We start from the raw sequence: 15,439 nt of genomic DNA, 5'->3' as shown, positions 1-15,439 counted from the left end.
GTCTCCATAGCTCATACAATCCATAATTTCTCTCTTCTGAGCCTTCTAGCATGGGTGCTAACTTAATTTTGTAGCAGCTGCAATGGTGTCTTTTGTGTTGTGGACACTGGCTGCTGGAAAGTGCACTGAGCTCACCCAGTATCCCAGGAACCATTGGACAGGTTCATTTTTAAAGATGTTGTCTCTTGTTTGGCAGGGAGAAAACACTAATAAGAAAGTTGCTGAAGGAGGGAATGGAATGTAGAAACAAAGAGTGTTGTTTTATGCAATTTTTATTTATGTATTCATGCACAGAAATGAATGGAAAAGGGCAAAGATGAATAAAAAAAGACAGGGAGTCATTATGAGAAAGACCTAGAGGATATGGAGGGAGAGGAGAAACAAGTAGCAAATAAGACATTGCACAATAAGTTTCTTAGCTCCTTCTTCCAACAAGCAAAGAGCTGTAAGAGGCAACAAAGAAAGCAGCATGTAAGCCTAAAGGCACTGGTTCTGGCAGTAGCATGACCTGAAATAATGACAGGAGGTGTAAATGGAGTTTTAGACATAGATACAGCAACATCCCTAAGGCTCTAATGTGAGGTGCTCAGACACTGTGGGGATAAGCACCAAAGAGAGCATATACAAATAAGTAAATAAGGCTTCGGTAACTATGGCAACTATGCAGGAATGTATCCAGTAAGTTCAAATAGCCAGCCTTTGGGAAAGCAAGACTTGCAGTGCCTGGCCCTGAACTCTGAAGGGCTCCTTTGAGTAGACAACAGAGAAAGTACATATACAATCTGCATCGCTATCAAAAGACAACAGCACAGTCTTGCCCAGATTCGCTATACCAATGAAAGAGCAGCCGATAACATCCTCTCTTTCACATACACACACACACACACATGACCCAACAGAAAATTTCAGATTATTGTTTTTAGAGTGGCAGTGTCCTGGACTGATTGCATGACTAGGAGTTAGGACCACTTGAATTCCTATTACTATACTTCCTTTGTAGCCTCGGGCAAGTCACTCTGGTTAGCAATTTCTAAAGTAGACTATGAGTTTGAGTTCCCCCGCCCTTTTTTGGAGGGGGTTACACAGTATGGTCCCTTTATACTACACAGGATGTCTAAGGGACACTAAATCTGATTTTAATGACTCCTACAGAATGCACCTATGATGTGGGAGGAGGGTCTTCAGCCAGCATAAAGCTGGTGTAATGACAGAGGGGTAAGTTGCGTGGCCATGGCCATAATACACTGTTTAACTGCACTCAGGGCCGGCTCTACTGTTTTTGTCACCCCAAGCAGCACGCCAAATTGCCGCCACAGACAGCATGTCCGTGTGCTGTTAGGGCGGCACGCGCGTTTCCGCGGCGGCGGCAATTCGGCAATGTTTTCACAGAAGCCGCCGAATTGCCACCGTGGGTAGCTGAACATAGAAGCTGCTGCCGCAGAAACGCGCATGCCGCCCTAACAGCACACGGACTGCCCCCGCCGTCTGTGGCGGCAATTCGGCGCGCTGCTTGGGGCAGCAAAAACACACAGACTGCCGCCCTTTGCAGATTGCTGCCCCAAGCACCAGCTTGGAATGCTGGTGCCTGGAGCCGGCCCTGACTGCACTGGAGTTACAACAAGCCCTGCTGTGACAGAATTTGGAGGAATAAAGATGGTTTAAAACCAGTTGTCTTCCGCCTCACCCATTTCCCTCCTCTGTCAAGTGTGGGATTGGAGCAACACATTATCTGAGCCAGCGTGTTCAATGGAACTATTCAAGTGTGTAGGGTTACTCGTGTCTCTTTGCAGGATCAGGGCTTTACAATGTATTGTATATCTTCCTAAGTGATAAACAGAGCCTTTGCCATGTTAAAAAAACAACTGCGTTTGAAATAACAAATTGGGGGCATTTAAAAATAGCACGCTGAGCCTGAACAGTGTGTTTGTTTCCTAAGCTTCAAAAAGATACAGCAGGGTGCGTTTTGAACATTTGCAGGTGTGAATAATTAAACCCCACATTTGTGTCTCTGATTATATGATCACTCTCATAGCTACAAGTGATTCTAATTAGCTGCAGTGAGAGGTGAAGGGACCTTTTATAAATAGCATACCGTGATTTTATATAACCTCTGTGTAGTCTGGAACTTACTTTTAATCATGCACATTGCTGAAAAATAATAATCTTACAACAAGAATCCTCACACATTTTCTAAAGCTACTCTCCCTCCCCCACCTCCCACATTATGTTGCAACTTTAAAAATAACTGTCAGTTACATATTAATAATTATGTGGATTAAATTTCATTCTTTCAAACTGGTCCGGAATCACTGATGTTAAATGTCTTAATAAAAATAAAATTGAGCTAAGAAATATTTGTTATTTTTATGGATATAAACATGCTGTACAAATTTCCCTCTTTCTTACTCTTCTTTCCCATTCCTTCAGGAAAAATAATGCCACACTGTATTCCTTCTGAACCCCAGAACCATTCCCTGAACCAAAACCAAAACTTCCCTTTGGGTATAGTAATATCCATAGTGAAATGCAAAAGTATTCATATACTATATGCTTTTAGGCACTTTCTTGAAATCTGGTCCTCTCTTGGCTTTCATTAATCCATCCTTCCTTGGTTCTCTTCCTACTTCTCTCATGGTTCCTTCAACATGTTGGGCAGTGGGCCCTCTCTAACTTTCAATGGAGCCCCACATGGTACCATCCTTGGCTAGTTCACTTCATGGATTCCAGAAGGGACCATTGTGATCATCTAGTGTGACCTCCTGTGTAACACATCCAATCCTGACTTATTTTTTTCCTTTACACCTATTGCTGAGTGACTTTATCCACCCAGGCAGCTCAACTATGATTATTTATGTTCCAATAGTGCCTAGATGTAGAGCGCTGCATGAAGACAAAATTTATATCCACGGATGAGGCTATCCAAAGATATAAATTGGATATCCGCTGTTGTGGAAAAATGACCACGCGTTGTGTTTGAATCAGAATCGCCTGAGGCCTTTTTATTTTCATGCATGCATGGGGGGTACCAGCAAACTAGCAATCCCCCCGATTACAGAATCTTGCACAGCTTATATAGCATAAACCCACAATTACATGATACATACTGTCTTATCAGCATTATTGCTATATTTGGAATACATTCTCCATAAAAGGAATATAGCTTAGCAAGCTTTCCTGTTTTTCACAGTCTGCCTTATTGCGGTTTCTAAGCTTTCCTGTTTTTCACAGTCTGTCCTACTGCGATTTCCAGACTTCTCCAAAACTGTCAATGCAGCACAGGTCTTGAATCACAGGTCTTATAATTATAGATAGTTCTGCTTTTATACTTTTCCTCTATTCTGCCTCTAAAAACCTTTCACCTACAATAGACTTCACTAATGTTCAGGTCTGAACCAAAGTTCAGGCCCGAGACAACTAAAGTTTAGGCCCTAGCAAACTTTTTCCTCCACAATTCCCCCCTTTGGCGCTTCCAGCGCCACCCTTGGCCTAAACTTCCACATTCATGAGCCCTCTAATTTCTGTCTTTTCCTTTTCTCTTATCTCATCCCAACTTTTATCATAAACCTCATTAACAATCATTAAGGCTACCTGCTCTCTCGCAATAGGCTTAGCAGAAAAATTACAGGCACAGCAATATCTTTTGCAACAACAATAACAAAAACATAATCCTAAACCAAACAATCCTAATACAATAATCAATCCGCTTATAACAACAACATGGTGTGTCTCGTATACAATTTTGGTTACTGCACACAACATGTCTTGACTAGTACACAAAGAAGACAATCGATAGGTGGTCTGAAAGGCACCTTTTTTTGTTTGATACACATTTTCGAGGATATGAATTTGTCCCTATAAATCAGAAATTTTCTGGACCTTGGGTATCAATGAAAGCAGATTTTGGAAACAGTCTGGTACCAGGGTTGTCCAGTTAAAGGGCATCTCGAACCAGAGAGTAGATTGCAAATTTTTATCCAAAGGCCAATAAATAACATGGCTGCCTGCAGTCATAGTGAGGTTAAAATGGGTGTTGTGTACAATATGGGCCTTAACAAATACACAGCTGTTATTAACCTGGAAGATCATGACTTCTGTCAGGAGGTTTCCCAGTCCCTTACCTTCCCAACAAACATTGTTATGGACAGTGACAACTTTCCCTGGTTTGAGTTTACATATACATTGGGTCTGTGAGGGTTCCAATGGCCAGAGTGTCCATTGGTTTCCTAATCTAATCCAAATATTGGGTGTTATTTCAGGGGCACCGACTATAAATCGGCTAGGTAAACCAGGTGGTTTTATTTCCCATATATCTCGGTGAATCACCCAGTCCCAGATGCATCCTCCCCATGGACCAGGCAGGATTCGGTAAGTAGGTGCCCATATCTCTTTAACTGGTCCATATGCCTGGAAGGAGCATTGGGACTGTACACATCTCCACCCTGAAAACCTCCAGGTATGTCTCCATGGCCACAGATCAGATGGTACTCCTGAGGTGTCTGTGAGGGCAGTGGGCCAGGCCTGGTGTTCGAGATCACTTCGAATGGTTGCTAATTGCTCATTCAGAAAATCCTGGATCTCTAGACATGCTGTGTCCCACTGCAATGCCTCCCCAGCACCAGTGATGTTCCATACCATCTCTGCCAGAAGTCTCTGGGTTAAGGAACCAAGGGCGGAAATGACATGTAATTCACCTACCCCGGCTTGCACCTGGGTTAGTTGTGCCCCTGTAATAAGTCCTGAAGCCTTTTCTAATTGGCCCAATTTTTCTGCATGCTGTTGGTTTTTATAGATATTCCAAATTGTAGCTACACCATTAGCTCCATCCCACAGATGTCCAGTTAAATCTCTTTTTCGTTTGGGGAAAGCCCATGCCCGTAGTTGAGCTATTCGGAGAGCAGCTCCCCTTGAATAGTTATAATATTTAAAAGTAATTTGGAAACTAGACAAAGATAACATAAATCTTATGATTCCCAGGGTGGCATTGATTATGGTCCATCGATTTCCATATATATCCCTTTTAGGGTTAGTCTTATACCACATTTGCTGACTGAACACCTTCACATATTTTTGGAAATCGTTAACTCTAAAAACATAGGGTGGGGCATACTGCAATAGGGTACAGGTTACATCAATGGTCACAGGAATTGTGTGAATACAATTAAAATTTCTTGAGGTTGAACAGAGCCTTTGGGTATATATTTGACCCCCTTTTAATTGGATGACTAAATAACAAAAGGGACCTTTCCCTGTTGAGGTGTTACAAACCCCGGGGATGGCCATCATGTCTACTTTGCTATAGAACCCATCAATTGCAATTACAAATTCTTGGGGTTCACTGGTAGAGATATCATATACTTTTATCTCCACTGATCCACTTGTTTTCCATTCAATTGTTCACTTATATGGGATATCCTGAACCTTAAAAATAATTTCTTTTTCTAAACAATATTTAAATAAATCACTAAAGTGTGAAGGCCTTGGCCATTGGTTTTATCAAATCTATGGCACTATCTGTATTTGGATGTGTTACAGGGGTAATAGTGTAATGGAGGAGATGGCAGGGGCAGTGGCAACAAGGTGCCTTTGGTACTTGTCATTTAAAATTCAATTAGGGAGGGCAATACATGCTGAAGGACTTATCCAAAACACAGGGCACAGCCTGTAGAATAAACCCCAAAATCCAATCAATACCACATTCCCAAGCATGGGTCCCACAAGTTTTTTTCTGCCAGTGTGTAATTCTTTGCTTCTTTACTAGGGTCAGTTCTTAATATCTTTTGTAGTCAGGAATCCCTGGACTTTGGTGATTTCAATGGAGCGAGTGTTCCTTCTTCTCTTTTCCTGAAACAGTCATGGTTCAGCATCATAGAGGGGAGAGGTTACTAGCACATCACCCTGTAATGGTTTTGCTTCTTCCAGAAAAATCCAAAGGCACAGTAGGTCTGTCAGTGGACAAGGGAGACGTTACTAGCACTTCACCTTGTCCTTTTTCCCTGCTGTTCAGAAAGCACAGCAGAGCTAGAAAGAGAAATAGGCTTATCAGTTGGAGAGCCCTCCCGAGGTGGAGGGGTCTTTTTACAGTGAGAAGCATGGGTCCAGGCAGGCAGTCCTTGGCACTTCACAGCGGTGTTGGTGGTTAACAGGACTTGGAAAGGGCCTTTCCAGCATGGAGCCAAAGCAGTCTTTCGTTGATGGACTTTACGTAGACTCAGTCTTCTGGTTTCAATGAATGGCAGGGCTGCTAGGGTCTTTGGTTAGCACTGCTTTACCTGTGAGAAAAAACCTAACACATTTCATTAATGCCTGGCAGTGTTTTGCAGATATTTTACAGCTGCTTGGGCACATTCAAGCCCCCCCTTTTCTTGGTTGTCAGCCAAGTCTTAGCTGTAGCAGTGTCCTTGAATGGGGCCAGCATCTTATCTTTGGACTGAGCTTGCTAGCTATTTTTTTTCTTCAGTTAATTAGTTTTGTTCTTCTTCCTTCTCCCCTTCTTGGCTTTTTAACCTACAAAGGAAACTTCCACTCCTCACTCATACACCTTTTCTCAACAATGAGCACATACATATTGCCTTTATACAGTACATTAATCTTATTATTCAATATATGCCACATATACCCTTCCAGTAAAATAACTTTATTACAGAGCTATGGAGCAACAAACCAGGACAAGCACACCCACTTTTGAGGAGTCCACTCGGTACAACCTCTTATGTCCAATAGCTTTCCTCCCTCCCCAGCCCTCTGGCTAGAAATCTGAGGTAGCCAGAAGGATCCCATGTGCAATATAGGGAGTGGGTTAACCTTTCATGTCTTTGCTTCCAAAGACTGTTGGTAATTTTATTAACAACATTTTTTTTTTCAATTAAAAGATCTGGCCAATGAAGTTTCTTTTTCTTACTTAAGCAAATGTATTAGACTTTAGTATATCACATTTTCCTCATTTATCCAAATACTTTGTATTCTAAGTTGAATAAAACAAGTATCTACTTTTTTTTTATTTAACCGTTCTATTTAATTTTGAACTAGACTGTCCTATAAAAATATTAAACAACAATTCTGGTCACAAGACAAACACCACAAGACAGGACACAGAACACAAAAATAATTCCTATTGTACCAGTAAATGCATGGTACACTGAATGCTATTTAGCTGGCATTTATTTTTCTCTGATGATCTGAAAGACAAAAGAACAGAAGCCTACCCCTTCTGGGTAGTCAGTCATTGCTTAAAATATTTCCTTTATATATAAATACTCTTGTTGATTTCAGGAAAAACAGAGGAATTATCCCATATTTCCTTGTAATTGTTTCATAGGCAGCCCAGGTTTCAGTGGCTTCTACATTATCAGTTAAGATAATTTGCATTAGTACAGATGCTTTCTGGCTTGCTTCTGGATCCAAAGCTATCCACAGCTTAAAGACTCTTACTTAAAAAAGGACACAATTAACTTTTAACTCCTATTTTCAAACATACAGTGATCTGAAAAAAGACAACACAACCTATTTTGATAGGTTTGCATTTCTTTTACCTCTGCTTCAATATACACTGCACATTTTCTGGGGAAAATGCCCATTCTCTTCATTAATTTCTACACAAGGTGTAACTGTTTCTTTTGTGCTTACAAAATCTTCATGCAACCATAGCAAAGTGACAGCTCGACCACACAGAGCCAGTGGCACTGTCCTTCTCTCTCTTTAACAGATCTTTTATCTACTATTTTGTTACCCAGAAACAAATTCAAATCTTTTATTCTCCTGGCTTTGACTACCCTGCTGCAGCCACAACCTTTGGTCTTTATTTAAAACATTTTAAATCTTATAAAGCATTAAGTCACCTTAAGGATTAAATGCTAAATACCTTAAACAACACTAGTTTCCTGTGTCTGGCAAAAGTATTCTCAGTTTTGCAACTTTAAACAATACCAATTCATCTCAAAGTTATAAAATAAAAATTTTACACAGCAGGAGTGTTCTTCAGCAAATTTGACTAAATTATTCATAGTTGAATAATTCCACTTAAATAACCTCTTGCCTGGATTACTTACAGACATTCCTACCAAGTTTCACTGCTTGATTCCCTCCAGTAACTACAGAGTTAACTTTTCACTTTCTTTCTTTCAACTTCCTCAAACTCTGGTTGCTTGCTTGTTTGGGCCCGATCCTTTTTTCTTTGCTGCATTATTTCTTTCCATGGGCACAGGCATTGTTTCACTACCAATTTAGCAAGGAGGGTGGGCCTTTTAACTAACCCCCCTTTTCTTTATTTATATACATTACATACACACATTACATCTAGATGCATCTTATTTAATAATAACTTTAATTCTTTATGTCTGGACTTAATACAATCTTTTCTTGAGGCGATAATAACCCCTCAGCACTGGTGCATTATAAAAAGAATAATAACAGGGCTAGGGACAACGGGAGAGGAAAAAAGAACAACAGCATGAACAGCATGATAAAACGGGGGAGTTACACTTACTGACCATAGGAATAATGACTTTTTGTTAAATCAAGGAGGTAACAACAGATTGGATTCTTCCTTGGCCTGTTTTGATATAGGGTACTGCTGCACCTTGGGAAGGGTTCTTGTTGGGTTTAGGCCAATCTTAACGGCTTGGGCAGACTCAATGCCCCCAACCTGGTTGGCATGATCGGCTCACAAAGCCCACAGGGAGGGAGAGACCTTAACCAGCAGTTCCTGTTGCAACGAGGAAGGGCTGGGGTCAGTTTTCTCCCATAAACTGCCAGGACTTCATTGTGAGCGGGACCAGGCACGTCCAGATACACACCATCTGGGGTACAGCAGATTATACAATTTAATTTACACAGCAAGTCTTTTCCCAAAAGGTTATCCAATAAACAAGGACTAAAAAGAAAAATTGACAATAACAGGTCTATAAGATCGTCAGGAGGTGTGGAGGGGATACTCCAAAGAGCTTTGCCTCCTGAAGGGGTCTAGATGAATAGAATAATATCTGCTGGCCAGCGGGGTTACGGAAAAGAGTCAATTTCCTTTTTATCTTTTTTTTAAGCTTTTCTTGGGAGTCCTTGGGACTCCCTACTTGAGATTTATGGCGCCGTTTTACTGTTTCCTTACACCAATAAAAATATACATCAAACTGATCTTGTCCGACTTTGTTGGCAAGAAGTGCGCCTCTGAGGTGCACAATCCTGTCAAAGTCAAAGCTTTCTTCTAATGGAAATTACAAATTTTTATCATCTCTGGTATACCAATTACATTTACATTCCTGGAGTCTACCTGATTGTAGGGTTTTGGTCAGCTATCCCGAGGTACCGACTGTGAGATCCAATCTCTCAATCCCTAGGTTTCCGATAGCGTCTTCCTAAACCTATAATCCCTTTTTCCCTGATTCCTGGAGTCTACCTGATTGTAGGGTTTTGGTCAGCTATCCCGAGGTTACCGACTGTGAGATCCAATCTCTCAATCCCTAGGTTTCCGATAGCGTCTTCCTAAACCTATAATCCCTTTTTCCCTGAACAATATCAGGCCACTCACACGGGTCATAGGGCTTGCTTTAGAGACATTCCTGGTCGTAAGCCTCAAGGCCTCGCAGAAAGCTCTGGGCGTCTTCCTACGACCCTCATTCGTTTTCAGTCATTCACACTTGCACACAAACACTGAGGTAAGGCCTAAAACCAAGGCCTATCCTTGTGGGAACCCCGACTCCCCGCCACTTACCCGTGGCTCCTCCCGGGAAACCAAAAGGTTGTCAGGCGAGTCTGGCAGTAAAAGGTCCGTATCCAGCTTGCTACTCACCCGACCTAGGGCCTACAGGCAGTCCTCCACCGATAACCCAAATAGAGATTTAAAAGGTCTCTCACCTATCAAGTGCCGGCTGGGTTCGGAGGGGAATGGTCCGCGGTCTCCTGGTCCGGTGGATAGTCTGTGGATCCGAGTCACTGGCACCAAGATTGTTGTGGAAAAATGACCACGCGTTGTGTTTGAATCAGAATCGCCTGAGGCCTTTTTATTTTCATGCATGCATGGGGGGTACCAGCAAACTAGCAATCCCCCCGATTACAGAATCTTGCACAGCTTATATAGCATAAACCCACAATTACATGATACATACTGTCTTATCAGCATTATTGCTATATTTGGAATACATTCTCCATAAAAGGAATATAGCTTAGCAAGCTTTCCTGTTTTTCACAGTCTGCCTTATTGCGGTTTCTAAGCTTTCCTGTTTTTCACAGTCTGTCCTACTGCGATTTCCAGACTTCTCCAAAACTGTCAATGCAGCACTATGAATCACAGGTCTTATAATTATAGATAGTTCTGCTTTTATACTTTTCCTCTATTCTGCCTCTAAAAACCTTTCACCTACAATAGACTTCACTAATGTTCAGGTCTGAACCAAAGTTCAGGCCCGAGACAACTAAAGTTTAGGCCCTAGCAAACTTTTTCCTCCACACCGCAAAGCTGCAGGACTCTACCAGAAACCGCAGCAGCAAAGGCAGGTTGGGACACCACTTGCAGGAGCCAGCACCCCATGCAGGCAGCATCTCTGGCATGGCTGTATCACCCCCCATCCCACCCAAGCCCCGCCCACTGGGGCGTGCACCAAGCTCACGTGAAGCTGTCCCTGGTCGTGCTAGTGTGTGCAAGCAGCTCGCATGCCCATGGGCAGAATCCCTTGCACCCAGCGATCTGTGTCTCCTGTCTGGGGCGTCTGAGTTGCTTGTACACACTAGCACAGGGATTGGCAACCTTTGGCACGCGACCCACCAGGGTAAGCACCCTGGTGGGCCGAGCTGGTTTGTTTACCTGCTGCGTCCACGGGTTTGGCCGATTGTGGCTCCCACTGGGATGTGCTGGTTGCCGCTTCCCGCCGCCCCCATTGGCCTGGAGCGGCGAACCACAGCCAGTGGGAGCCATGATCGGCCAAACCTGAGAATGTGGCAGGTAAACAAACCGGCCCAGCCCGCCAGGGTGCTTACCCTGGTGGGTTGCGTGCCAAAGGTTGCCGATCCCTGCACTAGCACGACCAGGGACAGCTGCCAGAGATCCTGGTGCCTGGCCCAGAGGGCGGGGCTGGGAGCAGTACAGACACACTGAAGGAGCTGCCGGTGCAGGGCGCTGGCTCCTGGGAGTGGTGGCCCAACATGCTGCTGCTTTCGCCACTGTGGTTCCTGGTAGAGTCCTGCAGCTCTGTGGATATCTGTTTTATATCTGTGAATATCTGTATCTGTGGATATAAATGTTTAATATGTGCAGGGCTTTACCTAGAGGGTCTAAAGACCCCATTGTGCTAGGCACTGTATAAACACACAGTAAGAAACAGTTTATGCCTCAAAGAGTTTACAGTCTAAATGGTTGAGCTGGTTGGGAACTTTTATACAAAATGTCTTTTTGTTGAGAAGGTTTCTCAGGTCCAGGATGAAATTTCTGGTCAAAACTAGATACATCTACCCAGTGTTTAGGACACCTACCTGGGATGTTGGAGACTCAATTTCAAGTCCCTGGGCTGAATCAGGCAGAGCAGGATCTTAAACCTGCGTCGTCCACATCCCAGTTGAATGACCTAGTCCCTGAGATAATCTCCTGTGTGTGCCTGAAAAATTTCAAAAGGTCTGGGTTTGATTCTGCATCAGAATGAAAACAAATGTTGAAAGCTTGGTACTTTTCATAAAACAGAATTCTTGTTTTCTGGCCATCTCTGCTAAATAGGGAAGACAGACAGAAAATAGAAGGGAGAACAAAGGCAAAGTGGCTTGCCCAAGTTCAAAGAACAACGAAGATGAGATTAGAACTCAGGCCTCTTGACTGTCTGTGTTTTCCTCTAGCGAATAGACCACACTGCCTGAGGAGGAAATGCCAGATTTAGAGACTCACAAATTGAGCTCTTGTTTTGTTTTCTACATTTTTAAAAAGTAGAAAATTGTATGACTTTAAAAAGAATTTAGATATGCATATATATTTAATGCGCTGCCCAGTGGTTTACTGGTAGTTCTCTGAAGTAATCTGTAGAAGATTTACATTTGATTCCTGCCCCTGTGATTTTCCTCCCACTCAGTTAGTTGAATAATGACAAAACAAAGGCTTATATTGTGTTTTTCCTCATTATCTCTCTAGTGTTATCTATTAATTTATATCTACTGGACCCACCATTGTATTATCTTGGTGCCATTCTTTATTACAGGAATCTATAGAGGTACAGACCAGTTTTGTGAAAGGCTTTAGGAATACCCCAAATTGTCAAAAAGTCAGAGGAAAGTACAATTGTCTGTTATCAGGTTAGAGGACACACTGGAATTTCTAGATAAAGCAAGTTTTCCAAACTGGAATGAGTAAAATGGAAGGTTACCTTAATCTTCTACAAAAGCAGTGTTGCCTGATCACAGAAAGGGCTAAGGTAAGGAATCTGTAGGCCCAACAGGGGCTCTATTATCAACTGCCTGAAGCTATTGCTGGGTTATTAGGGAAAAAAGGTGGGTGATGCAGCAAATTTCTAAGTCCCACTTAGAAAAGGTGGGGTTTGGGGATGTGGATTCATGCTGTATATAGTCAACTGGCTACACCTTTATTTATGAATGACATATAACCCCCATTCACACCACATCTTCCTTCTCTTCCTTATTCCCTTGAGGAAACCTACCATGAAAATAATTGGCACCCCCCCTTCCCTTAAACAGAATTTTGTGTAGAATTTCAAATTTAAAGGAAAATAGTCTTTAGTCTTCTTATCAGTGAGACAAATATTGACTCCTTATTCAGGGCCAATTTCAGAACTCAGTTCTTAATTACACAAGTATAAATCTTGAGTAACTACTTAGAGTAAATGTAATTACTCTAGAGTTAGACCAGTTTAAATGAAACCTAAATTTGGAACTCATTTTTCATTTGGAGCAGATTTTTTAAGGTATTTAGTGACGTGACACCTATGCATTTCAATGGGAGTTAGGAACCTAAATACCTTTTAAAAATCTGGCCCTTCATTCTTAATTGGATAAAATTTGCATTTAAATTTGTCTTAGAAAGGACTGAGTAAAAAAGGAACTATAGGATATTGGCTAAAAGCTTTATGAAAGTTCTATAGAAAAAAACTAAAGCCATTTTCTACCTACTTTAAGAGTAGTTTACCAGTGATAAAAATACATTTACATATCCCTGAATGCTAAATGGTACACTGACAATATGGGAAATGGAGAAATTCAGCTGAGGCAGGCTTCCCAACTTACAAGGGATGTGGTGGATTCTCCATCACTGGCAATTTTTAGATCAAGATTGGATGTTTTTATAAAAGATATACTCTAGTTCAAAAAGGAATTAATGCAGGGAAGTTTCCTGACCTCTGCTATACAGAAGGTTCAGACTAGATGCTCACAGTAGTCCCTTCTGACCTTATGAATCTCCCCATCCTCTCTATTTAGCTGATTGATTTAGTAAAAAGACAGCCTCTAAGACAAGAGGCCTGGTATGATACCTGAGGCCTGAACTAAAGTAGTGGTAAAGCCTTGCAAATATAAAGCAAAGTTAGCAAGAGACAGACTGTGATCAGAAGTCAGGCTTTGCCTGCGTGCAAGCTCACAGAACCTGTCAAGAACAGGACTAGTATTGCACACACATTCCTGAGAAGTGTTAGGCACAGGCTACTCGTGCAAACACATTCCAAAAGGGTAGTACCAGAACACTTCAATACCAACACATTCCCCAAAGATAACATGGACACATTGACCTCCCTTAAAGATAAGGTTAGGATGACAGTGTGATGAATAGAGGTGTTTTGATCAAACCAACATGTACAAGGTAGCGGGTGGTAGCTAACCACATCAGAGGGGAATACATAACTTGTTTGTATTGGTGTATAAAATGAGGTCTCAGGGGAATGTCTTTGGCCAGCCTAGAGGGAATGGAAAGTCCTACCATTCATTGAGCTGCGTCCATTGTCACGGGCATACATGTATTAAGTGTATATTAGCAAGTATAAGGCACTAATACTATGCTTCGTCGACAATAAACCTGACCAAGTTCAGCATGCAGCGAGAACATACACACGCTCCCACCATCTAATGACAATTGAAGCATCTTTAATAATGCTAGAAAGATGCATCTACTTAGAGCCAGGTGAAAATTTTCAATCACAAATATTTTTTGATGAAAATGGTTTTTTTCTCCTTCTGAAAATTTTCATTTTCAGTGAAAAACTAGAAAAAAAAAACCCAGAGAAATTGCAAGTGGATAAGTGAAGGAAGGAGGAAGGAAAAAAATGGAGCAAAAGCAAGAGGGGAGGAGAAAAGAAAACTTGAAGGCTTTTGAAATCTGACATTTTTTTCACTTTTTAGTTTAGATTTTTGTTCTTGGAAAACCAAAAACACTTTTGCAGAAATTTTGGGGGAGGGACCAAATTTAAAATTTGCAAGATTTTTGTTTCTGTTTTTGAGCCAACTCTAGTTTTATTGTATTTGCTGTGCATAAACATGTATTGTGGTAGGTACTATAGAATGGGGACAATATTGTTGTCTTGAAGACACTGAACTACACATGGCCACATTGTGACTGGCCTTGTGTGGGTGCACAAGGGGCTTCATCCTGCACTCACTGAAGTCAATGGCAAAATTCCCATTGAATTCAGTGGTGCAGTATCATGTCCAAGAAGAGTGGGAGAGGACACATAGGCTTAGATCCTCAAAGGTATTTAGGCATCTAACTCCCATTGAGATCAATGGGTGCTAGGCACCTAAATATCTTTGAGAATGTGAGCCATGGGGCCTAACTCATTTTGCTCTTTTCCCCACTAAGGGGCCATCCACAACTGCACTGCCTGTACTCTCAGGAGCAGTTCTCATATAGCAACATACACTCATTACTCACACTTATTGATTGATGTATCAAAATCCAATTAATATTAGATAAAGATGTGGATATAAAATGTAGGGTTGGAAGGGACCTCAAGACGTCATCAAGTCCAGCCCCCAGAGGCCCGACCAAGGAAAACTAGACCATCCCTGGCAGGTGTTTTGTCCAATCTGTTCTTAAAAATCTCTAATGATGGGGATTCCATGTCTTCCCTTAGAAGCCTATTCCAGAGTTTAACTACCCTTATAGTTTGAACGTTTTTCCTACTATCTAACCTAAATCCCTCTTGCTGCAGATTAAGCCCATTACTTCTTGCCCTACCTTTAGTGGACATGAAGAACATTTTATTACCCTGTTTATAACAGCCCTTCACATATTTTAAGACTATTATTAGTCTTCTTTTCTCAAGACTAAACATGCCCAATTTTTTTAACCTTTCTTCACAAGTCAGGTTTTCTAAACCTTTTATCATTTTTGTTGCTCTCCTCTGGACTCTCTCCAATTTGTGCACATCTTTCCTAAGGAGCCCTCTAGTCTAAGCTAAATACATGCACACAAAGATGAAAGCAAAGGTTAATGCTTTTCCAGCATCTGTCATCACTACCTTGCTTTACA

At 41.7% G+C, this 15,439-nt stretch overlaps 1 protein-coding gene across 4 annotated transcripts in view; it reads right to left on the bottom strand.

Moving 5' to 3' along the window:
- The window catches only part of LOC128835143 (uncharacterized), an 88,895-nt gene extending 78,465 nt beyond the window's left edge, over window positions 1-10,430 (bottom strand). For 2 of the 4 annotated variants that reach the window (XR_008444580.1, XR_008444581.1), the window contains exon 1: window positions 9,847-10,430. Coding sequence is in view for 2 of the 4 variants with exons in the window: in XM_054024567.1 (XP_053880542.1) it covers window positions 3,853-5,283 (1,431 nt within the window). In the remaining 2 variants the exon portion in view is untranslated. Of the gene's footprint in view, window positions 1-3,293; window positions 6,284-9,846 lie in introns of those variants that run through there. The other 2 variants (XM_054024567.1, XM_054024566.1) reach the window with 2 other exon arrangements.
- Window positions 10,431-15,439: the final 5,009 nt, after the last annotated feature.

This window comes from Malaclemys terrapin, chromosome 3 (assembly GCF_027887155.1).
Source record: "Malaclemys terrapin pileata isolate rMalTer1 chromosome 3, rMalTer1.hap1, whole genome shotgun sequence".
NCBI classification, from domain to species: domain Eukaryota; kingdom Metazoa; phylum Chordata; order Testudines; family Emydidae; genus Malaclemys; species Malaclemys terrapin.
This window is presented reverse-complemented; position numbering and strand designations above follow the sequence as displayed.